General features: G+C 37.4%; 1 protein-coding gene across 3 annotated transcripts in view; it reads left to right on the top strand.

The window, feature by feature from the left end:
- DCLK1 (doublecortin like kinase 1) overlaps positions 1-26,475 on the top strand; it is a 224,924-nt gene that overhangs the window by 163,602 nt on the left and 34,847 nt on the right. For 2 of the 3 annotated variants that reach the window (XM_088159567.1, XM_088159568.1), the window contains exons 6-10: positions 1,178-1,272; positions 18,482-18,566; positions 19,893-20,001; positions 24,450-24,507; positions 25,226-25,345. In XM_088159567.1, the coding sequence (XP_088015693.1) occupies positions 1,178-1,272; positions 18,482-18,566; positions 19,893-20,001; positions 24,450-24,507; positions 25,226-25,345 (467 nt within the window). Of the gene's footprint in view, positions 1-1,177; positions 1,273-6,947; positions 7,014-18,481; positions 18,567-19,892; positions 20,002-24,449; positions 24,508-25,225; positions 25,346-26,475 lie in introns of those variants that run through there. The other variant, XM_014868918.2, reaches the window with a different exon arrangement.

Below are 26,475 nucleotides of genomic sequence, written 5' to 3'. Positions count from 1 at the left end.
TTGACACCTTTGATGTAGCCCTAAGACAGCACCTGCACCTCCCACTGCTGCTCTGAAGACGTCAGCCTTACGCAGAAAAGGCTTCTGCTTATGAATCCTGCATCGCATTCAGCTCACTCTGTGAGCAGCCCCAGCTATCCTTAACTAATCCCATTGCTTCTCAGTTTGGCTGCAGCTTGGCTTAGTACAGAGCAGGAATTTTGCTGCTTGCTCTTATCAGGTTAAACAGTCAGATTTTGTCCATGTTAGAACTCATAGAAGGTAAGTCAAACGCCTTGTTGATATCCTTAGTATGTAAATATTCTCTTGAGCTTCAGAATCTGGGCATCTGATTGTTCTTTTTATCCTAGCACTTACAAATGTGGACTCTGATAAACAGTTGCTTGTTTAAGAATATTTACATGTATATGTGATACACGCTTCGTAGTGTTTCTGTCAGTGCTTCAATGTGAACATTATTGATATCCTCTCGGATGATTACTTTGTAGTAGAATTCTGTCCTCTGCTGGCATTGTTTTGGTAATTTATTGGATAATGTCATGTGCATGTGAAGATGCTTCTATAAAGATAGGCACTGGCATATGGGAAGATACTTGCTTATTTGAGAAAGTGATGCTTTCCTGTAAGTCAGACTGGAGGAGTTATATCCAATTCATTTACCTCCAGAAAGCCCTTCTGGGTCAAGTCAGGGGTGATGTTTGGGTCTGATAGTATTGCAAAAATCTCTTCAAATTGTTGAGTGAGGAAAACAGGCAGCTGATTTGTTCTTGTAAGCAATACTGTGTTTTGTTTTTAGTGGACAGCACTTCAAGCCACAGTTAAATGGAATGAAAAGGTTTATATATGTGTCCTTTAAGGATAACAAAGCACCTTGTTCCCCATTACTTTCAAGTATAGGAACAATATAGTTTAAGAAAACATGATCCCATTCTCTGCCATTGACTAAACTATTTTCAGGTTTTTTCATTATTTGCTTTCACTCTGTATTAAAAAAGTCCTCATAAGCCAAAAATCTAAGGAAATAATTATTTTTTAAATTACCTTATTTAATTTTTATAGCATAAAGCAAAAGCAAATTAATCTATTCAACAAAGACTGAAAATAAATGTTGATATAACTATTTTTTTTCCTTTAATATTGGCTCGTATTTATTTTTTTCAATTTCTTGTCCTTTTAGTGAATGGAACCCCTGGTAGCCAACTTTCTACTCCCCGCTCTGGGAAGTCTCCAAGCCCATCTCCCACCAGCCCAGGAAGCCTACGGAAACAGAGGGTAAGGAACTAAGGGAACTGATTTCTGAGCATGGCTGGGGAGAATCCAGCATAGCCATTGTCCAATAGCCTTCTCCCTCCTGATCCCTTGTGTGCATGTAGAGCCATAGGGTAGAAGAGGCTGGCTACAATCCTTGTGTTTGTAAAACTTCCTGAAGTGGAATACAACTGTTCTGTGTGTCAAAATGCTAAGTATACTGAGAACTGGTTTATCTTTGGGGGAAAAAAACCAGGGATTTCTCTCTTTTTTCACAAAACTTTTTGTTTGTTTGCTTTATTTTCTTTTTCCAAATGTTTCACAACTGAAAGAAAATGTCAAAGAAATATCTTTTGTTCCTAACTCGTTGTGGGTATTATGTCCCTTGCACAACCTACAGACTGCTTTGATTTTAAAGCAAGGTGAAAGAATGCACTATGGAATTTAGCTGTGATATCACAGCCTTGTGCAGTGAAGATACTATCAGCTCCAAGGCAATGTGAGACCTGCCAGTCACTTTCCTGGAGGAGAGTTGATAGTAGCTGTAGGTTCCCCCTAGTTATCCGGTATGCAGGAATCTACAATATTCCTAAGCATCCAGAACTAAGCTAATGCCTATGTTACTGCTGTAACCCTCTGATAAAATATTACTCGTTCAACCCAAAAGCTCCGCATGCTGATTTAATTAATTGTATCTGTTTAAAAGAAATAAGACAGATGTCTGTGTATTTTTTGCCATTTTCTAAACTGTGGTCAGTTCTCAATGAAAGCATCCCTGAGGCAGTACCCTGTATTTCAGACTTGTTTATAAACAGAATTTGAACACATGCTTTTTCTGCCTTTTCAGTTTTTAAACAAAGACATAATATGTGTCTCTCAAAATAAGGGGATTATGTACAAAATTGGCAGTGCTTGACTTGAGGAGCTCATGCAGACCTGATTCCCCAGATACCCAGATCAGGAATAGCTGTAGTATGACATGACTCCCTTCTAGCCTGCAGACCCTTCTTCATATATGATGTATGCCAGGGAGCTGAGGAATTGTGCATGTCCAAGTCCTACCTCCATCTGGGACACAGCTATGGGTTTCTGCCATGACTTGTTTACAGACACAGGAGCCAACTGTGATCTTGCAGTGTAGGGACAGCCAGTGAGCAGCAGCTTGGAGCCTCAGGCTAGTGTCATGGTTTTCATCATCCGATACACAGAGAGTAAAGATCTAAGTTTCAGTGGGTAAGCTGGTGCTAAAATCTTCTTGAATGCAATGTCTTCCTCACCTGTTTGTTCCTGCTCTCAAGGCTTCTTAATGAATCATTAATAAGTCACTGGAGAGGGAACAAAGAGTCTTCCAAATGAATTATACATTGGTGATGTGAGGGCGTCTGTTTAGATGGATGATACCAGTTTACATTGGATTTGCATTTGCTGTAAGGCTGTCTCTTCATTGGTAACTTTCCTAAACTTTCTTTCTCACCACTGATGCTTTGCTCTCCACAGTGAAGAAATGTTTTTCTGCTAAGGTTTGTGGATGGGTGAGTGGGAACCATGTGATGAGCACCATTAGACTCAAGGGGTTTCTAGGCACAAGATTTCTGACTCTCAAATGTGAAGAGGAGAGCAGATGGGCTTCTTTTTATGTGTAAGTGTAATAAGATCACCGAGTGGCAGTATTATGGATGCAAAGTGCTATGTAGCAGTAACAAAATCAGACTGCTAACTGTAGAGAAAATAAATATTGAAGTCTACAGGAGAGATAAGACATTGTTAGAAAGTTGAATTCTCTTCTCCAGTATTTGTATTCTGTTCCCTTGACCTTGGTAAGGGACCTTTCATGCTTGTCTGGCTTTATTTTAGACCGATTTATTTATTTTATCTGATGAAACATGGAATATATTCATGTAAAAATAGATTGCAATCATGTAAAATGCTTTGCAATAACATTATTTAGGTTACAAAATCAACTCAGAAGTTCAGGGATGGAAACTTAACACTCAGTCTGAGAATTTATTTCATCTGCTTTCATGTTTAGCTTGTGAAGTGAATGAGTTGGAAGTTCAGTGCAAAAACATATGATTGTGTCATTAAAGGTTATAATGTGCATTCCAATGAGTAAGTAAGGCATTAAGCAGTGCTTGAAAATCATAATTCCCTTGTTAGCACTATAAATGTTGTTTAGTACAGTTTTTTGTGTCTTTTCACTGTAATTTTACTTAGGTTATTTTATGCACCATATTGTCATGAACCAAATTTAAACCCAAAGTGTTTTGTTTTGTCTTCAATGGCTTCAGTTACAGTGCTGACAAGCCAGCTGCAGGAGGAGGTTTATTCTCTAGGAGGTTGCTGAAATGCTGGTATCATGTGATAGACATAAGGGAGAAGAGATGGATTTAAGTTCCCATGTTATCCCCAGTGTTGAGAGGCGAAGTGTTCCTGCCCTGAAAGAAGAGTGTTGGCTGCTGTAGCCATGATCTGGAGTTGAAGGTGATGGCTGGTTTTCTGACTGCTCTTTCTCTCTTTACCTGCAGTTTGAGGGAGCTACTGCTTTAGAGCTGAAGTCAGATGCTGGGTCCTGGGAACACCAGCTCATCTCTGTAATTTGTGGTGTTTTGTGACTCCCCATGTGCAGTTACAGGAGTTCCTGTTCTCTCATGCCATCAGGTGCATGGATGCCAGTGTCAGCTACTGGGTCTGGAAGGTGATAGGAACACTTCCTCTCGCCTAGCCTGGTTCACCTTGAATTAACTAATCAATCAGCTCTTCAGCATCCCAATCCAGTGCTATGAGGGAGTTGTAGGCCTGGGACATCACAATGCCAAGGGGTCTAGGCAGGCTGCCAGTGTTTTTCCTGGGAAGTACAGCTGAGAGGAGGTCATGCCTTTGAATCCAGAGGCATCAAAGAAAGTACTTCCACAAGGGGAGGGATTTCTTCCTGGGAATAGTAAAGACCTGCAGAGTGCATTAGGCAACTTAAAATAGGGATTAATTGTCTTACTTACTGACATTTCATCACTCATCTTTTTAAAAAATAAATTCTGGCCTTTGAAGGATGGTTTTATATTGATGTAAATAAGGACAAAAATGCTGCTGTGGTACATACTCAGGAAAACAGTAGTCTTGTAACCCTGTAGATAAAATTTTGTACCCTCAAAAGCCAGAATATAAAAGATAAAATTTATCCTTTCTCATTTGCATATGTACGTGGCTGAGTTGTTTCCAGAAATTCAGAACTCAGTGAAAGTTATATTTTCATAATCTTGTGCGAAACTCAGTCTATATTTGAAGAAAGTAAGATTTGAAAGATTAATTTCATGGGTGTAATTCATGAAGTTGAAAGCGAACTAGGAACAATTTATCAGCTATCTTAGCTAACTGTCAACCAATTTTCAGCTTCTGAATATTTTAACTAGCAGGCTGTGTGCTATAGTTACTCTTTCTTGCAGTTTAATTATTTCTTTATTCTTAAATAGGAAAATAAGATTCTAGTCTTTAAATTGTTATGAACGTCATTAAATTTTGGGTTTTTTTTCCCAGAGGATTAACACATTTGAAATTCAGGTTTGAAATAGAAGATTGAAGTAGTTACTGTGTTGCCCACAAATGCATCTCCTACTGCAACAGAGTGCACTTAACTATGCAGACTCAGAAAAGGTGTCATGGCATTTAGAAAAAAAAATAACTTTTTTCTATATACCTAGAGATTACAACCTACAGAATAAAGAAAAATTAGATTTGAAGTATCTCTTGACTGATTAGACAGGCTGAATTCTAGGTATATAAGGATTTTTTTGAGTTGTATGTAGCCAAGAAGTCTGATTCATTCAGCAGTTTTTGTCTTCTTAGGAATCTGTGCAAAATAATAAATAGATTCTCCTCAAGATTTCAAGAAACACAGCTCTCTGGCTAATTATAGGCAAGGAAAATTCTTTCAAAAAGGAAAACTTTTTTAATACTTTCAAGTATTTAAAAGCAGGTGAAAAAGCAGAGAAAATGACACTGAAATCTGATGAATGATTTTGCTTTAAAGCAAACACAGAGTTATGAAAATAAACACAAAAATATTCTCTAAATATTAAAATTCAGAAACATCTTATTTTTCAGTTCCAAATGCATATATCTTTTTTATATTCAGAAGCAAGAGTAGTCACTTGGGAGATACTATTCAAAATTTTGGGGTGTTATCCTCTAACAAATCAAAAGATTCTTTTTTTCCTGTAGTATGTATTAGAAATTCCCAAACTGGATATTCTCAAAAGAAATTTTAATAATTAACTGACTAGCTAGTACTCAGAATAAGATTTTCTTGTCTATTTAAAACTGTTCTCTTGTCTAGATTGTTTGCAACATAATAGAAATGTATTTAAGATCTGATTTTTCACTCTGCCAGTCTAATGTCTTCTACTGTGTGTATACATGCCCTTTGGCAGAATACATACAGAAGAAGCACTCTAGGGAATCAGCCCTCTTTTAAGGTACTTAAATCCTTTTTACATCATGCCTACAAGTAAAATATAAACCTGCATTGTTTATTTAGATCACAATTTGAAATTTGTGAAGCATTTATTTTAGCTGGTCCTTTTTTGTAATATAGTTTTCAGATTCGTTCATTTCTTGTCTTGGTTATCTTAATGTGATTAAAAAAAGCAAAACAAATCCATTCAAGGTCAACCCAAAAGCTGGCCCCATCAACATTCCCATTCTTATGTTTTCTTGTACTTTGTCTTACGAGGATTTTTTTGTTGCAATTTGTTCATATTTTTATGTTGAAAGGATCCCCTAAAACACCTTAAAAATATCAGAGAATGGCTATGAGATATGATGGGCACCTGCCCAATCAGAACCCCTCTGAACCATCAGTTATGCTTAATTCACCTTAAAAAGACAGTGCCCTGTCCTCTACCACTTCTCTTTTTGGAATTTCCATTCCGTGCAGTTGTGTGTCTCGGCGAGGGTTGCTGTGCTGTGTAGGTGGGACAGGGCAATGTATCATCCCATAACACCTCTGGCACTTGAGGATTGTCTGATCCATCAGAAGATCGGGGTGTGTTGAAAGAATGAAGTGTACAGATCCACTCAGACTCTCCCTGTGCTGTCATGAGCTGGTTGCTTGGCTACCGACAGAAAGAGACGGTGATGGGGGGACAAGTGTAAAACACGCTGTCTTTTTATACACACACGGGCACAGAGGAGCTGTGGGAGAGGAACACCATTGTCAGTACGACATAGGCAACAGCAGTATTCAGTGTCAGCAGTCCAGGGGTCAAATGTTGCTGGATCCATGCTATACCACCAGTGGGTGGCAAGTTTTTATTACATTATATAAGGTAAGCACTCTGCCACTGTGAAACAGCCAAAAGAAAAATACATTCCCTTTGAGATTAAATTAATGTTTCCAGATTTCCAGACCATTAGGAGACTCTTCAGAACAGACAAATACTGTTTGAATAGTGTTTAATAGGAAAGACTCAAAGAAAAAAGAATTGCCTCTGAGAATATGTTGTACATTGAAACTTTAGCTTTATTTACTAACCATCTATTTTTTTGATTTAAAAAAATGATATTAAGACAACAATATGAGTATATAGAACATGTATATTTTATGTTAAACAATGTCTTCTGGTCCACAGTAACAGAATATAAGACAGTTGCAGTGCAACAAATCAAACAGAATAAACAAATCTATACTGCACTTCATCTTACAGGACCTGTATCGCCCACTCTCTTCGGATGATATGGATTCAGTAGGAGACTCAGTGTAAAAGAGAAAATGGAACAATGTTTATGGTTTGTGATTTGATGAAGGTTTAACATTTTTAAAGAAAATAGCTGCTAATTTACAGTAATAGTGAATCGCACAAAAGAGTTTTGCATATTTAATATTAACAACATGGGGCCAAATTAATTCTAGTGTGTGGGGGTATTTTTTGGCTTTATCACTGCATTTTAATGCAAGAATTTGTAATGAATGAGCCATTGAATATGTCCATCAAATCCAGAACAGCATTGTGCATACTTAAAGGCACAAAGATTGGATAAGGTGAATATAACGCACAAATCCATAGTGGGCACATTTATGAATAGCACTATTTTTATCATCTAAGGTACTGATTATGTGTTCTCTTTTTACCATATGTATCTTTATTCATTTTGATATGAACAGTTAATGAGTACTTTGCTTTTACCAAGGAATAGGTAAAATGCAGAGAAGAAAAAACCTGCCATATTAAACTGCTTGCACCACGCTGTCAGATCCCAACACGCACATTCGAAACACCCTGAGTTTAGTCTTTTTATCCAAATGAAAAGAAAGTGAGGAAATCCTGTGTGGTCACAGGGCAAAAGTAATTATTTCAAAGCAGTGTTCAGATTCTCTTCACTGCGTTGCCATCTGATGGCTGTAAACAGCAGGGTGTTCACAGGCATTATGAATGTTTTACCTGGCAGGAGCTGTTAATGCTGATCATCCATGTGTTGCAAGTAAACAGGGGCAGATTTCTGACCGAGGAAATACGAGGGCCTGCTGGCAGCAGCGTCATCTGACATACTTATGATGACATCTCTTGGAAAAATGTATTTTTCCTGAGAAAGTAGTTGATTATTTTCACTTACGTTAAGAATGGGAACATAATTTTTTACTTCCTATAAGAAGACATTTTGTGCATTTTAAAAAGAAAGCCTACAGAAATGGTGATACTGTAAATCATCCTCCTATTGACCTAATTTTTCTGTTTTTGCAGTATCTAGAGGTGCTCTTTTTGTACAGCATGAATATGCAAAACTCCTTTAGTGTAAAAGTAGGTCGTGCATTATAACCAGTTGCTTAACAAATATCTACTAATTTTCATTTGTTTTCTGCTGCTTTATTGTGAGAATCTTAGTCTACTTAATTTACATAATAGCAACATTTCCCATCATATGTTATATTTAAGTCCATAGTGAACACACACTTTTGCAGTCTTATACCTTTCCCTTCATTTTCTCAAGTACTAATAATTTAAGAATTAGAAATCAGTGTGTTTCTGATTCTCAGCAAAAATCTATAGAGGTTATATTTTTGAGCTAATTAGTGATTATTTAATATATTTTGAAATCAGGAAAATTTACTTAATTGAAGAAAAGGTTTAGCTGCCACATGCCAACTTCTAAATGTAGTGTAATAATTCCTTTAGACTGATTTGTCCATAATTCCTTTAGACTGATTTGTCTATTTGTCCATCAGCAGATGGAAAATGTTGGCATGTGATGTTATGGCTTTACTGTATCAACATAATTTTCTTTACAGAGGATATTTGCAAAAATAAATAAAAGGGCAGCAGAATACAAAACTTACCTTCTCTGTTTCCTATACCTGGTTCCAGTATCACCTGGAGAGAAAGTCATTGATCTGGCAGGTTTGCTGAAGCAGTCATGTCTTTCCCTTTTGAAATGAATGTTTTGCCATTCTTGCTTCAGACTTCAATCTAAAGCTTTTCCCAGCCATAAGAGCAGTCCATCCCTTACCCCACGACATAATGCGTAGGCTGCCCTGCTCTACTGAAAAAGTTCACAGCTGTGAAGTTGCTTGCATTTTCAGCTGTTATGAGGGAATGTCTTTGCAAAATTTATTACTTGATCCTGAGAAATGCATATTATATAAAGGTGCATTGGGATCAGTTTCCAAAAATTCAGGCAATTTGACCAGATTGAGTGAAGTATTTACTGGCATTTCGAAAATTGTTTTTTCCTGTAAAGAAAATAAATTCCAGGAATTGTATTTTTCCTCCCTTCTCTCGTATAGGCTACTGCTGCTTTAGGCAGTTTGTTAAGAATGTTCTGCACAGGGAGCACAGATTGCCAGCAAACCTGAATCCCACAGCTTTGCTTAGCTGTGGAAAAGAAAATTGACCTTATATCAATAATTGTTATCACAGTGAGTTCTCCATCAAGACTGTTTTAAAAAAGAATATGCTAGTCCATAACATTTAATCATTTCAACATATGACTTGTATTAAGGGGCTATTCAGGGGCAAGATGTATCATTAATATTTCATTTTAGGAATGAAAGTCCCTTAGAGATTGAAAAGGTACACTGTTTATAGACTTTGAGATCCTTTATTGTGTGGAATGTAATTCCCATTATACACGAGCAGAAATGAAATGTTTCTTTTGAGCAAGACCAGAAGGTTTCAGTTTGTGGGTGAAACTGAAATTGTGTTCCTTGATGCTGTAGTTCTACTTGCAACAGCACAGGTTTTAGTTTGTTCCTAGATTTCATCAGCTGCATTAAATAATAGAATAGCTTAAGCAACTTTATAGTGTTTGAACCTCTGGTAGTTCTCTGTATGCTGCATTATTTGTGCCTACTCCAAGGTGATTATGATGTAGCTAAAGAGTCTTGTATAGATTGTGAAAGCTTTTCTTCCCTTTGAGCTTTATGAATACTTGTGATTATTTCCCTAATGCTTTCTGCAACTTTGTTTTGTTTTGTTTTTTTAAATCTCTTTTCTTCTTTTGTGCAACAAGCAGTTCACATGTGAAGCACAGAACGCGTATGTTTATATTTACACGCACATGCACACGTACATAGATTAATGGCTTTGGAACCCATGCGCTGTTATGTCACATTTGTGACTTTAAATAAGTGGGGAAAATGTTTTAACAGGAGAACGCTCGTCTGGTGGGATTCACTGCAGCTCTGTTAAAGTCGGTGGAGCTGCTCCAACCATTACTTGCTGAGCAGCTACTCCAAGGAATTCTGTACAGTTTTAAGAGATTACATCTTCAAGCAAGGGCTAAGTTCAAACTGACCAAGTGGCAAACCCACCATTGACTCCAAGGTGGGGAGGATAGAACCTTATGCACAAATACATATACACAGACAAAACATTAATCCTAAATTGAAATTTGAATAGTTGAAATGGAATTCTTTTGACATGCTCAGTCTTACGCCTCATCTTGAATGGCACTGTTCTGCAGTACATTAAGTCGTGCAAAATTAGAAGTTCTTTTGTTGAAATCAGTAAAATCTTTAACATTCATTATGCAATGTGAAAATTGCTTTCCAATTTGTAAAATAATTCAGAGACGGAGCATTACATTTAGTTATTTTTCTCTTCAATTCATTTTCACAGGGCATATTTGGCTGAAAGATGAAAATTCTGGAGTATTAATATTATGGCTATAAATGTATTTTACAAGAAAGGACATATAATGTTCAACACCCTAGAAAAACAACTGGATTGAGATTATGTGGAGTAAAAATTGAGGTTAAATAATAATGTTTTCTTCTGCAGTTTCATAATTCACACTTCCGTGTGAACTTTATATGGTGCATTTTTACAAAAACTGCAATCTGAATGTAAAATGAATTAATAGTAATATAGAGAAGAACCTCTGATCAATTCAAGTTTACTGTTTCTGTCAAAAATACAGAGCAATGAACAGACAGGAAATCTTTATGGTGCTAAATTACCTCATCACTTGATTAATGCATAGATTAATGCTGTCTGTGCTTTTTCTTGTATCCAGTCAATGGTGTGCAACAAAATACAAGATCAGTTTTTATTTAATCTTCACTTTCAGTTCTATCTGCTAGTGACAAGACCTTGTAGCTATGAGTGCTGAAAAGTAACTTTACAAAGCACGGAGAGCAATACCTTTATGAGCAGAGCAAAGCCAGCAAATGGTTGTCGCCCCCTTTGGAAATGGGTGTGCTCCCCCCAGGAAAGCCCTTCCATCCAGAATCCAGGCTCTGCCGAGCAGAGCAGCGCTTGCTGCCGTGTCAGCTGTGGCCAGCTGCCATGGCCAGCTGTGTCCGAGCGCCCCTCGTCCCCGTGGCAGGCAGCGGGGTCCGTAGGTGACACGGCCGTGTCGTGCCCGCGCAGCCAGCGCGGGGCCGAGCGCGCACACGCGGGGCTTGCGCGCTCCCGTGCGCGTCCGTGTGCGTGGCTGTGCTCCAGGTCGCTTCAGTTAACCCCCAGCCGTGAAGTGTGGAGAAAGCTGTACTGTATTCAGCGTGTACTTGTTGTCCGGTGTTATATGGGGTAATTAGGTTGTGGTTTGCCCTGCAATACAGTGTTTTGGAATTTGGGCTCTAGTGAACGAGGAGCTAATAATGTTTGTGCTAAGGCCTCTTCATTTTCTTAGTTGCACTACGATATTGTAAATATTGGCACATTTACAACATAAGTTTAAGATTTTACAAAGTTATGCATACACTTATTTTTTTTAATGAAAAGTGCTTGGATATTTGCTTTTAAAATTATACCATTTTTGTATTAATGTGATGCAGGAAACCAAAAAGAAAGCTGTTGATTTATCAACAAAACATGTAAAACTTGCAAAATAAACACCGATGAATGTTTTATTTCTTATAATCAGCTGACAAAAATCACCTTCATTTTTGTGCCATTGTTTCATCATACTGTATTGTACTTGTGTTTCATATTTGACCATGTCATCCTGGTTGCAATTTGTTATTTTTGCTAGATTTAACATTAATGTAGATTATTGTAAGTGATGTAATAAATATATATTAAAAATACACACTGTTCAGAGAATTTATTTTGGAAACATGATTCACAGACTTGAACAAAATTCTCGCAGTTGGTATTGCTTGTTCATTTTGGATCAACATTGTCCATCTAACCTTAGTGTAAGCATATGGGATTCATGCATCCTAATGGGTTCCTTTAAACAGTACATGCATTTAGTGTCTTTTTTTAGCTATAAACTCAGGGCTTTAGTGTGTAGATACAAAAAATGCTTCAAGGAGGAGTTTGATTTGTAGTGGGTGTTGTGAAGACAGTAAATATAACTGCCTTGAACTGCTTATGGGTAACTTTGTGTGCACATGATGGGATAGATTTGAAGTATGAAGTGGGGAATTAGTAGAATATCCAAAGCAAGGTACCAGCTCCCTACCAACAGCTGAGCCCCAGCAGCACTTCTCCTAAGATAAGTATTAGGAAAATATGCTTGTGAAACATATCTGTTGTGTTTTAAAATAAGTACCTAATTTTCTGATGCATCTTTCAGCTCTTTAAAAATGCATAACCACATATGCATAACCTAGTTTTATTTCTTGTTTGGCAGGGATGGGGGAAGAGAGATGTTACAAATTCTGGCATGTCATCTGCCAGCCTGATGCTTCAGCTGATGTTCATGCTTTACTAGAGGGAACTGTGGGCCTGATAAAAGTTCTAGTTTTGAAATACTCCTGATTGCTGGTAAATAGGTCTGCCTAAAAAAAGGTATACAAGCATGGAAAGGAAACTATATGACAGAATGGGGAAAAGTAGAAACAAAATAACTGAGGTTTCTTTCTCTACCAAGAAACAGATAAAAATACCGGGAGAGCTTTTAAAATACAACTAAATAAAGTGGTTATTTTGCTGTGCCCTTTATTAGGTGAAGAAATAAGAACCTCCTTTTGGTTGGTAGCTGCTCAGTTTTTATTCTGTAGTTGAGTAGAATATTTTACCTGTGTGTAACTTTAGAAGAAGTAAAAGGAAACCTTCACATTGCATCACCACACATGTAACTTTTTATGTTAACCACAATGAGGATACAGAAATGACAGTAATAACTTCCGATACCATGAATCTAATACTTCACTTTTTATATCATCAATCTTTTCTGAAAGATGCCAAAGGCTGAGTGAGCCTAGAATGAATTATAGCTCAACTTTGGAAGCAGCTGTTAGGAACTAGTGGAGGTTAGATTTAAATTTATTGTTAAATACCATGTAGGAAACTATGTTGGTCTTTCTGAATTGTCTTATTACACAAATCAAATGAGTGTATAAGCATCCAATGCTGCAGCTTAGTGAGGGGATCTTAACAAAACAAAGTGCTTCGAGCTTGCAAATTTAACTTCAGTCTGTCAGCTCCGTTTCTTTGCAAACTCTCCCATTTGTCCCTCTATCCCTCAAAGAAGAAAACCAATACAAGACCCTGATAATATGCCAGATAGTTGCTTGTGTCATTTGAACTTATCTCTTCTCCAACCTGTGTAAATCCTGAATTACATAAATGAGCAACAACAAAAATATCACTTCCCTGTGTAGGGCCTCTCTTAAGTCAAGTGTCTAACATAACAGGGCAGGATGTAGAATTGTGAATAAGTTTGTAAGCAGGTTTGCATACATTTTTTGCTGTTCTTTTCCAGATGAAACAGTTTATAAATAAATTTGAATCTGATGTGCCGATTTAGTGCAGTATCCAAACTGGAAAAGAAAACAATTGCATCATTTCTCTTTCTATACATTGAACTCCATTAGTTTCCATTCTTTCAGCATGAAGATTGTGGATTTAATGTTTTTTCATGAAGCAATTTTTTCGTGAACTCTGTACTGTTTACATGAAAGCTTTTTTCACTGTCTCAGCTGGCTGGACGAAAAATTGTAAGGTTAAACAAAAGAAAATCAAAAACATTTTTCACTGGATATCGTTGGGAGAGGGAATTTCAGTGTGACCCTTTGCTTCTCTCTAAGCTGAATAATAAAAAAATCAGTTTATCTTTTTAAAAGTTACATCAAAATGTATTACTTTATTGTTTTAAATCAGCTGTCCTTTGCTTTTGTTCTCTGGTGATGTACCATTTTGCTGTTCACTGACTCACTTATTTCTTGCTTAACACTGTTACATATTGCAGGATTTTTTTTATTTCCTTCAAAGTCTTTCAAAGCTAATACCTGCACTGGATGGTTGTCTTTATTTTCCCATTATTCATGATCATCTTTAGGCAAAAGAACTGAGCCTGTCAGGAAGTCATGACAGCTACCTTGCAAAGGTAGTTTTATAACCAGACTGAACACTAGTATGGGCTCCAAATGAGGTGAGCATGGGGGTTTAAATGCTTAGTTTTGGTTTTAAGGCTATTTTTCCTTACTGAGTTAAACTTCATCTTACACATATTACTGACATGCTTATCTTTTTGTATTTTTTTTTTAATTCTGTAGAGTTCTTTAAAATGGGGACGTTTTAGGAGGCACAATTTAAAGACATTAATAAATCCCTTTCCTGAGCCTCCTTACTGAACTTACACTTTGTTTACTAATTTTAATTCTCACTTCATTAAGCCAGTTTCTAAAAGAGGAGAGCTCTGCATGAGATCCAAACTTAGCATTACACCTGTGTGCTTTTCTGTTACTCGCATTTCATCCAGATGCTTCCTTCATGCTGGAAAAATACAAAGGAATCTATTGTTGAGAGACATTGTAGACTCCACATGAGCTAAGAAAGGTTTCGAGAGGTTTAGAAAACAGAATGCAGTGTTTGGGGCTTAAGATTCAGGAATCTGAATTTCACTAACCAACTTCCTAATCATACTTGCTTAAGTCTCTTTTCATAACTGCTGACACTAGCAGTCCACAAGAATAATTCCTACTGTTCAGTTGGAGTGAGATTTTAAGATTAATTTAGGACAAAGGTGAGTATGAGGAGAGAGACATTAAGCAATTTTTGTTTTGCTGCCTTTTTTTTTCATGGATTTAGCACAGTTTCCACTGAGATACAAACTATTTACCAAACAGTTGCTAAATAAATCTCCAGGTGAGACATGGCTGAAACTCTATAGCACTAATGTTTCCATTCACATCAGTGAGGTGTGTGGTGTGCTGGCCATCTGTTATATAAACCTGAATAGGATCTGAAATCCTTACACCAAAGACCTGATTTTTTTATACCATTGCTTTTATGAAGGTGTGCCATAAAACTGGCCATGTGCTGGCAACCTGTGCAACTGGACCCCTTTAAATCCGTGTAAACGTGATGACATTCCAAGCACCTCAGCATCTCTTAAAATTAAACCAGCTAATTGCATTAAAGTCTGTGTGTTGAAGAGATTATACTCTTGCTTAGGGTTTGTTTTCCCCCTCCCCATCTGCAAGATCCCTGATGGGATCCACATCTGTGAGAGCAGCAGTGCACACGACAGACTGCCTCACGATTGGCAAGCCAACTGGAAGGAACGCTGAGACCCACAAGGATTGCTGGACCCGCAGGGCTCTCAGCTTGTGAGAACAGCCAGCTAATTAAAGTCTAAACAAATGAAATCTCTTTCTAGCTGAAGTAAAGATAAATAAATAAATGCCTGCGTGTTGTTGGAGAGGACTGAATAAAGACGAAAATACTTGTGTCATGTTTATCCAGTAATGTCTCTTTAATTGTGAAAGGGGGGCGGCCAGCAGACTTGGTCAATGTGTGCAAATGTCCAGTTCCTGATTTATTTTCAATCGTTTTTAATAGGAGGGCTTCAGGAAAGGTAATGAAGAGTATGTTTTTATATATTTTTCAATAATTATTTAAAGTTTTAAAAGTCTCAGTGTGTATTTTTAGCACATCTTCCTAGCTACTGCTTCCTTGTCACTGGCAAGTTCTGCCTCTGCCTCCCTACCAGTGCTTCACCGATGTCACCAAAGGGGCTCTGTGCTTTGTTTGCACACCAGTGGTATGGTATATGCTACTAATGCATTATTTCAGTTCTTCTGTTAACAAATAGCATTTTAACCGTCCCATTTTGAGTAGAGCCAGTAAGAAAAGAAGTAGAGCCACTTAAAACATCAGTATGAGGTCAATTATTCCTTTAAATTTTCTACGGGCCACTTTTTTTCAGTCTATTAGACTAAACCTAGGTTAAATACATATTTAGAGGAGTTTGCCTAAGACATGTTTAGGAGTCAATTTAATTTCAGTCATGTGTAGACCATTACAATTATTTGTATTTAAATTGAAGCATTTTCTAAAATGCTTTGTTTAAATGGGCCTTTGAAGATATCTAGTTTTGTAAGAACAGAGCAATTGCATTTCTCAGCTAAGCCTTGTTTCAAGGTCCTTGAAAAACTAAGTCCTCCAATAGAAATTTGAGTGTCTCTAGGCACCCATTCTGAGAAGATGTAGCCGCTGAGTTAGGTCTCTATTTTCACATCTCCCATTCCCACAGATGAGAGCAGTGACTGCAAAACTGTAAAGAGCCCATCAGGCTGCTAAAGGAAGCTGCAGTGCTGTGCAGTCAGCAGCCTTGACCTAACATCTACTTAAAAGTGCAATCTCACTATTTAATGTGCAAAAAATGAAAAAAAAAAAAAGTAGCTGTTTAATAATCTGTTGAAAATCTAGCACTAATCTTTTTGTGATTGTACTCCTTAAATGTTGTAATAATTCATTCCTGGTCATAGAAGTAACAAATATTAAACATATTTAAATTGCAATTCCTTTCAGAAAATGCTGTCGAGTAGGAAAATAAGTATGAAATTGGATATCTGTTCTAGGAAAACAAACAAACACAGCAGAATGAGTAGAGAGAACATGTTTTTCTGCTTATTTTACAAGCAGGCTGTAAAGGAAACAAGTCTCTCATTACATGTGTATAAAAATAGGCTTTGAGACTGACTTCTCCAGGCATGAGAACTCCTAGCATTTCCCCGTTACCTTGATCCACATCTGCTCATTTGTTCAAAAATGAACCAGAGGTAAGTTTTTACTGGGATGTCATGCAGAGTTTAGCACAGGAATAGCACATATATAAACACATCCTGACCATGAAACAAGGGCAGCAATATCTTAGCAAACTGCATAAAATCACTCAGTGCTGACTTCTTTTGTCAAGAGGAAACAAAAACAGTCCAAAAACTGATTAATGCGTTCTTCAATTCTGGTCAAAGCTCAGAAGAAATACTTGCCTGGATGAAAAGAGGGAGCTGGGGTTGATTAAAGGAAGCAAGGGCAAAGAATCTTATGGTAGATGGGATGTGCAAGCTCTCAGAATTATTTAGTGAAAAATATGCCAAGTTCAGACTTTGTCTAAGTCATCTGACCATAGTCTGTTGTGGAAGATATTAAAAGTTATTATGTTCAAATGAACTGCATACTGGCCAGATTTTAAGTCTGATGACTGTATTTTCCCTGGCTCGGTACTCAGCAAATATCCAAACTGCTGCACCTTTAGTTACTCTTGCTCCAGTCATCAGCTGTGTTCTGCAGTGTCAGCTGAAAGAAGTAATTCCAAAGTAGTTGTATTTAATTTGTGAAGTGGATTGGCACCATGACTGTGGGCATCTAAAAACCTTGCAAACACTGATAAGGAAGTGACAGTGTTAGTTACGTCAAGTACAGCCTGCAATCTCTGTAATATGTAGACTGAAGAAGATAATGAAATACTGCAGCACTTTCAGCATATGAATGATGTGAACCCAAGAAAGTTTTAGTTTTGCAAATCCACTGAATATTTTTCATTGAAGTTGTAATAGGAAGACCTGAGGAAATGCTCAGTTTGGCTTTAAGTTTGAAGGGCCACCATTACATTTGTAGCTTCTGGCTTCTTCTGAAGATAGGAGAATCCTGAAGATGAGTTTGTGTAATGGTTACGCACCACAGGATAAAAGTTTTGGGTGAAATCCAGTCCATCTCAAATATCTGTGTAGCTTCATCCATCTAGATGCATGATGAAGCAGTTTTCCCAAAGTCCATGCCTAAAGTCTGTAGGTAACAGATGGGCATTTATAGGTGCTTTGGAAGGCTTCCCTGGTGAGATCCTGCCTCCTATACTTCTGGCATCCAACGTGGGTGGGTACGTGTTCCCTTCAGGAGACCACAGAGACACTGCCCTCCCTCATTAGCTGTATAGAAAAGCTCAGACAATTGCAGCACAAGTACTTGAAAGAGAGCACAGGAACAGAGTCACTGCCTCAAGTGAGCTACCTCCAATCAAATGCCCTTATGAAACAGCAACCATTATTCACCCTGACGTTTTATTCTGTCCATACATTACCATGATTTCTCCCTTTTAGAACAAAAGTGGGGAGGATTTCAATAGAGGGGTGTTTGTAAAATTGAGGAATTCTGCCCGTAACACAGCGAACTATAGACTTAGGTTCCTCTGTACCTCCTGGGTTAGTAGGGTCTCTGAGAACACGGTCTCTGGCCTGCAGAGGGCATATGGCTCCTCGGTTTTCCCTGCCAAAATGTATGTGGAATAGGGAGAAACTGCTGGAGAATACTTCAAAGTATTCTTGCATGCACATTGCTGCACTTGATGGATCAAGGATCTCTCCAGTAATGTGAGGTTACCCAAAGTGTAATTTCAGTGGAAGAATTTGGACTCTTCCCAAGCATCCACGTATCCATCCACCAAAATAAATAGACACTTAACACAGGGAACACTGAAGCCTCTCCAGGACATGTGTCCGGCAGGAATGTGCTGCGGGTACTCGTGCTTCTTAAAAATCATCTGTTTTCATTTGTGTCTCCATTTCCAGAGCTCCCAACACAGTGGCTCCTCTACCTCATTAGCATCCACCAAAGTTTGCAGCTCTATGGATGAAAATGATGGCCCTGCAGAAGGTAACATTTGGAGGCTGACATTTCAAAGCAGTCAGTGTAGTGATAACAGCAGCTGTGTAGGAAATGAGTCATTCTTCCTGCCAGAGAAGGTGGGAGCATTGCAGGCTGGATAATTTTCCGTGAGGAAGCTCCTCAGCCTTAGCAAACCAGTTAGGTTCACTCTGGATCAGAGTTGATCTGGACATCACTCTTCAGAGGTATTTTTATTGCAGAATGCTTGAGGTTTTATTTCTGCAAGCAACACAGTGCTGACTGGCTTATTTCAGTATTTTTTTGTCTCATCTGCCATGGTACTAAAGAACACATTGCAGTCCTGGGTCATTACTCAGAAATGGATAGTCTTAATCCATGCTAAGGCTTTGAGCAGGTTGGCTAAGAGACAGGGTCACATGCATATCTACGTACGTGCTCCTGTTGGAGAATAACTCTTCATGCTGTCTGTGAATTCACACAAACCCAAGCCTCCTTGTGTCCTAGCATTCCATTTTAATACTAAACTGGAACAAAAGACAGAGAAATACACAGTTAAATGTCCTGTCTTAAAGAGTGTAAACACAAATCATATTTCTGAGAGGCTTTTTATTTTTTTTACATTACAATATTTATATAGTAGTTTGTATCAGCTGCAGTTTACAGTCAGCTTTTACAGACATATTAGGTATTTGTAACACTATTTCAAATACATTTAAAAATAATAGTACAAGAATGAGCACTAAAGCACATTAAACTACAAGCTTCTCATATACTTAGACACTGTGTAATGCAATTTTACCTAAACATCTGGTACCCAGGTTGCATGCAAGGTAGTATTATTGAGAACATTTGTTTAAAAACTAAATATTTAATACTGGGGGATGGGGAGAACTAGCACTTAGCACATGAGGAGTTTTATGGATGTCTCAGTTTACAGGATGTAATAAAATAAGTGCTTGAGTGTTGGACTTCTTTGGTACATATATTTAATCATGCTGTGTCAAGGAGTTCCAGCCCTTTTTGGAGGCTGGTCTGCGCTTGTGCAGATCACAGAGGCCTTTTCATAATTAAAAAAATGCAATTTTGGTTTTGTCTTGGGGCATATTGCAATGACAACTCTATAACACTCAAATGGTGGTATGTTTGAGCCCCCAGAAATCTTATTTTTCATTATTGTATCTGCATGAAACCTGTTGAGTATATACAATGTCAGCAGCATGGTTTCACTGTACAGTAAGTGAGATACTGACTGAATGGTTTCCAGGCTCCTAAACCATGGACTTAAAATGCATGTTATGTGCAACATCTGTGTTTCCTTCACTAACAATAAAAATGTACTAATGATTCTTTCAGAAGTGTTGGAGGAAGGTTTCCAGGTTCCAGCATCGATAGCAGAGCGATATAAAGTTGGAAGGACTATAGGAGACGGAAATTTTGCTATTGTGAAGGAGTGTATAGAAAGGTGAGGAGGATAATATGCTTATTATTGTAAAAAGTAATCATTAATGTCATGCTTTTTCCAGATCATGTCTTTATTTGTAGAATACAGAAAGGTAATAAGATAATGTCTCAATGCCAGATGGAAAATCTAATGTCCTCTCAAAAAAAGAGTGAGTTCAAGGGGCAATCTATGAATTTATTCTTTGTGGGGGTTATATGTTTTTTTTTTCTCCTACACTCCACATGATTTTACCAATTCTTTGTGTTAAATCTTTCTCGTGTCACTGAAATAACATCTTTTCTTGCGTTATGTTCTTGAAATTCTCCTTTTACATTGGACTAGTGGAACATTTCACATGTAGGAGCACTCTGTAAAGGTGCCTGGAGGTTCTCTGTTTGGAGTGTAGTGGCAATGGTCAGCACAAAGAGGTAATTTTGGATCCATCTATTCCACCATCTGACACTGAGGTGTAGTCTCTTAATTTAATAAACGTCTAACTCCTGCTTTCCTGCTTTGTGCCATTATATTTCTCCTTCCAACTTTATGAGCCTCACTGCAGACACCAAAATCTACATAATATAACTTCTTCAGTGATCTTTACTGTTAAGAGGTGAAAAGAGTCATTGGTTTTAGACGTCTACTCCAGATTAGAGACGTCTGAGAATGGAATTTCATCAGTTTTCTATCCCTTATTACCATATCCTGGAGAGGAGACTGTTACAGAATATTATAACCTCACATTTGTGCTCAAAGGAAAAACTGCTCTTTAGCTTGTAAGAATATGATATAAACCCTGGAGATTGAGATTAAATCTCCTGACAGACAATGATAAATTAGCTTGGCTAATTAAACTAGTCTCCTTGGAAAAAAATACAGATTCACCTCTGCATCCAAAAGTGCAACTTGGAGATCATGAAGACAGCTGTTGGGGAAAAGGGCAAGAGTGGATTTTGTGTCAGCTGACAGTGTGCTTGTGGGACTTGACCAAAGCTCTGGTGAGGCCTTTAGAGTTCTGCCAGAGTGAGTTCTTGCAGGAGCTGGTCATGCAGTGGGCAATAGCTGTACTGATCAAACCTCAGGGTCTGAACACTAAACTGCATGGAAACCTAAAGGAAGCAAAGCAAAACAGTATGAAAGAAAGAAAGCAATGTAATACCCTATAAAGGGGCATGACTGATGAAAGAAATGGGTGAAAACACATAACTAAGAAAAGAGAAAAAGGCAGCTTAAGGTAAAGTGAATAGTGTCTGGGAAAGGCAGATTAGAAGCTAAAATAAAGAAAAGTTGTGGTTTTAATAAACTCATTCAGCTGAAAAAGCGATTTGTGCTGAGAGACAGTACAAATGTGCAAGTCTGCATGTCACAATTCTTTCCCAAACTGAGAGAAAATGCATGAACAAAATTAAATATTGGTCCCATCGCACCTAAAAATAATGCTTATTACAATATCCTTGAGAACTTGAATGAAAATTGTTTCCTGTTCTCTTGTCTATCCCACTGGTCCCAGAAGTTTCCAGTAACGTGGTGTGTCTAATGTACTCAAATAGCATGATTACCCAGATATAGAGTCTCGTGGTCTTTGAGCTATACCATTCCATAGATCCCATTTCTATCAGAGAGCTACTACTTTGGGAGATCTTGAAAATTAACGTGGAATTATTTATGTTAGTTTCTGCTTCTAAAGAAGTATACCCTTCCCATCACAAGTGTTGAAGGAGAAATTAAAGACTCAGACAGTAAATTAAACCAGTACCTGTGAAACTCCTTCAAAAATATTCTTTTCAGTCTTTTTAAGCCTCTTTAACACCTCACTTCAAAGTCATGTCCATCATTTGCAGAGCCAGAATTAATGGGGTGATACTTGGGATGGAGGACTTTTCCATATTCTTGTGAAGTACAATTCCTGCGTTCACTAAACTTCAAAGGAATAGCACCGAAAGGTGTTAAACAAGTAGGAATGGGTCTTGCTACACAAATTCACTGGTCACATGGATACTCCTTCTCCCTGGCTGTGAGCTCAGTCTGTGAGCACTGGCTAATACAGGCCTGTGAGCACTTCAATACATTCACAGGCGTTTTCCTCTGACTTAATTAAGAGTCCAAATAGAAACCAAAAACCGTCTTCAAAATTTTCACATGAGGACTTCTAAATCCTGTTTGAGCACCTGTGAATGCAAAGGCACACACTCTTGAATACATTTAATGCATGCACAAACACAAAAAAGATAGATTTTTGTGTCCAGTGCAGTGTAAATCTCTGTGAAGTTTACAAAACTTTAAAAGAGCCGGGGAACATGGCACCAAGCCCTGTTATGAGCTAGAGATCCAACTCTGTGGTAATGCAGTGGGTCCAGACTCCTGTCCAGCCATAACATGTTGCCTTCTTTTTGTGGTCCCTTTTTATTGTTTGGAGTGAGCAATAGGTGAGAGGTGAGATGCCTGTTTCACAGTGACTTTCTGACACGGCCATGCATATTTTTTGGCGGTGTGTAAGTTGCAGTGCTGCTGACAGCCGCGGTTCTGCAGCTTTTCAGGGGAAAGGATTTACATTATCTTAGCTTTAATTTTCTTTTTACCAAAACAAAGAGCAGTCAGAGTTGTCATCTGCTTGTTACATATCTGCTCCGTTGTATGCATAATTTGTCCTGCGGTGTTTTTATATGTGTTCATTTTTAACTTTCAGATACTTCCAAATTCTGACATTTCCTCACTAGCTCAGATTTCCCAGTGTCTTGGAGTACATGGAGTCTCCCATGGCCAACAAAAACCATTAATTTCCTTTCTCATGACAGAAAGGAAGCATTCCTAGGGCAACCAAGCAGCTTGAAAGAGACTGCTATTGAAAGAGGCTATATTTGGTCTAAGTTTGAACCCCAGATATCTTAATTTCTAATATTTCTTGTTCAATCTCCTCCTTCTAGTCCCAAAAAAAAAATAGTGTCCAGATCTCTTCCTGTCCCCTCACTGAGCTTGGATTGTAGCTTATGAAAGCAGCACTGGAAAGGGGCTCCCGACGTGGAGTGCAGCATTAAACCCCTGTGTGAGGGAATACAGATAGAAGTTCTTAATTTTTATTTGTGTCAATCTGGAACAGATATGCTGTAATTTTCCCTCTAATTCATAAACCTTTTTATCCTTTGTGATTTTTTAAAATTGATGTCTAATATAGGCTGTTTTAGTTCTTTGCCTGGGAATGTAAACAGAATGAATATTTTGGTGTTATTTTTGGTTTTTACTGAATTACCCATTTTTCCTTAAATTAAAAATTAGTGGTACATCATTGCCAGAGGAGTTCTCCATATTTTAATATGGCAATGAAAATGCCCAGTTGTTTTCCAGATACAGTGTTTTCAGTGTATTACTCAATTTGCATTTGAGTTTGACAGACTGAGCACAATTTTAGACACATTAATGTCTCTGTTGAAGATACTGTATATGAGTTTAATGTATCAGTTTAACTACCATCCTTTGTGAAATGAAGAATGAAAAAATAACCCTGTATTCTTGAAAGGTTATTTTTTCTTCATTTTTAACCAAATATGCCTAAAGGCAGTGTAATAGACATTTGTAAGCTGTTTAAGTTCGTATTACAAAATTAAAATACTTCAGTAAGATCTTTTTCTTAAAGTATCCATTTTCCACTTAATCTTATAGTGAAACTGGGGCTTATAAGCAAAGCTTGTTTTCATCCTTACAGCCATCTTTTGGTTTTGTAACTTAATTAAGAAATAGAAATTGATACTCTTAAATTATCTACAAGCTAATTTTTCTGTTATCATTCTAGATAATAGATAACTACATATGTGTAGTAGTGATAAATATTATAAGGATTCAAAACAACACAGTAGTTAAAAGGAAATGTGTTCTCATCCTGAATTAATTTCTCTTACTGTCTCCAGAACCTTCCACATTCTGCCTAAAAGCCAACATATTTAACTCTTCTAAATATCATATAATTACTGAATACATAAAAAATTATTCCATGGACTGATCTTTTTATTACAGCAGTTGTGACTGCGGATATGCAAACAAATGACTTTTCATATTAAGTAAAAAGTAAGAAAGTATTTTCCGTGGGTTATATATTTTTTTAGAATAGAAAACAAAAATTTGTATTGAAAACATTTGGACCTGCGGACACCATACCATATTTTTACATAAAAACGAAAAAGTAATAAGAATTCTCAGTATGAAATGAAAGAAAAAGTCAAGCAATTTTTTTTTTGTTTTGAAAACATTGGAATGCTTTCATTTTAAAACAAATAAGTTTTATGTCTTTTTCTCGGGCATGCATATTTAATAACCGGCTCAAATTCACAATATTAGTAAAATCAACCTTTTTTCTTGAAAAATATGAATATTTTACTAGAACTCTTCACTAAACCTATTGTACTACTGTAACAAATATAAACTCAAATGAGAAAAATATTCAGTGTGATTGAACATACAATTTTTTTCTCTTTCCTCAGATCAACTGGTAGAGAATATGCTCTGAAAATAATAAAGAAAAGTAAATGTAGAGGAAAAGTAAGTACAAAAAAAAATATGAGACCAAAAGACTTTTTTTCCAATAAATATTTTGTGAGAGATCATTTTGAGAGGCTGTTGGTATTTGTGTCCTTCCTGACAAGTTTTAGAATCTCTTTGGTTGGAGTCTCTGCCTGACCACTGGAGACTCTTGGAGTTTCAGGAGAAAAGGCTGCCATGTGCTGTTCTAGACCTGTGTGATGATTCTCCAGTAGGTTGGTTGTGTGTGACTCCTTTCTCTTTACCCACGTAACTATGTCCTCTAATTTTCATAATTCCAGGTGTTATAGAAAGCAGAAAATAATACAAATAATTATAACAACACTGGTCACTATGTGTAATGCATAGGTTAATTAAATTGATGTCAATTTTACACCAAGTGACAGCTTTCAGAATCAGTAACAAAAGGTTCTGTGAGAAGATGCTATCATGTTAAATCTAAAGATTCTGCATCAGAGAAAATTTTAAAAGCTTTTCTTTTTCTCTGCATCAAAAACATGTCTTTTCTTCATTTTTTTCCTGTGTTCCACTCTGTCTTCTTTTAGTTACCACATTGATGTTTCTAGATATGTTCCTTCTCTATTGCTGGAGGCAACTTCTGTTAGTTTTTCAAAAACCCCAGAGAATCCATGCAGCTCCCAATTCTCTCTGCTTTTTCCACTGTGATTTTTTTTTTTCTCACTAACCCCTATTCACTGAGGATTTTTTTGTGTGTCAGGAACACATGATCCAGAATGAGGTATCTATTTTAAGACGAGTCAAGCATCCCAACATTGTACTTCTGATCGAGGAGATGGACATGCCAACTGAGTTGTACCTTGTCATGGAACTTGTAAAGGTGAGTGTTTTGGAGTCAAGTTGCATATTGTATCAACCGTATTGAAAAATTCCATTCCTACTTAGACTTACTAAAAAACATGGGATCACAGAATAATGTGGAATGGAAGGGGTCTCTGAAAGTGGTCTAGCATCCTACTAAAAGATGTGTAACCCACTGTCAGATTTTTTAAAATTAACTTTTAAATATTTCAAATATTTGTCTAACTTCCTAAAAGCCACACTTGGAAGTGCTGTGTTGACAGTACTTTGTATACCACCAGTTTTGTTTGCTTCCTCAAAATAAGACTTGTTAAAAAGTTATAATCTGCCTTAGGGTGAATTGAAAATATACCCAATCCAAATAGCCATAAATACCAGCCATCAAAACACAAAAAGGTGAAAGGGTTTAATTAGTTTTTATTAATTTATGTTAATCTAAAGAATATTAGATGTGTTTTTCCTCTATTGATTTATATTAACACAGTGTCAAACTTGCCTCCTCGATAGCAATCTAAATTTGAACAGAAGAAGGGGAAAGTGAAAAAGAAAAGCCTAGTATTTAAAGCATGATTCTATTCTAAAAAGTGAATTTGCAAATGCAGTAATTTATTTTTTGGACCCTATTTATTTCTTCACAGTGACTTAGAGAAAACGCTTTTTGGTAAATACGATTGTTAATCTGCTTTCCTCTGGTTGTAGGTGGAGGTTAGAGGGTGCTCTTAATGTAGGCACCTCATCGAGATGTTAAATAGGGCAATCCCAGGTCCAAGTTCTTGAGTACTCTCTCAATCTGTGGTCTGGAATACAAGAGCAAGAAAATGAGAAGATTTTTTGTTTTGTTCCATTATCCCCCATGCTCTGTGGCAGCACCAGTGACACTAGCCATGTTCCCAGTCCAAAGCTGGAAGGCTCTGTGTGCCTCATGGGTGGATGCCCCCAGATTTTTCCCTGTCCTTGTGGCAGTCTGGGAAAATCTTGTTGTCTATGAGAAGCTCAGGCTATGTCCCACATCTTAGGAAATGGCAATACTGTCCTCCTAGGTTTGCACCTGACAGATGCCCTATTGGGCTGGAGTAATGCTGTGGAGCTTATGGACTCCCTAACTCCACTGTCCAACACCTCCAAGCTCTCAGGAAACACACTGGGAGA

Source organism: Sturnus vulgaris, chromosome 2, assembly GCF_052056855.1.
Source record: "Sturnus vulgaris isolate bStuVul1 chromosome 2, bStuVul1.hap1, whole genome shotgun sequence".
NCBI classification, from domain to species: Eukaryota; Metazoa; Chordata; class Aves; order Passeriformes; family Sturnidae; genus Sturnus; species Sturnus vulgaris.
Note: the sequence above shows the minus strand (reverse complement) of the source record. Positions and strands in the feature narration are given on the sequence as shown.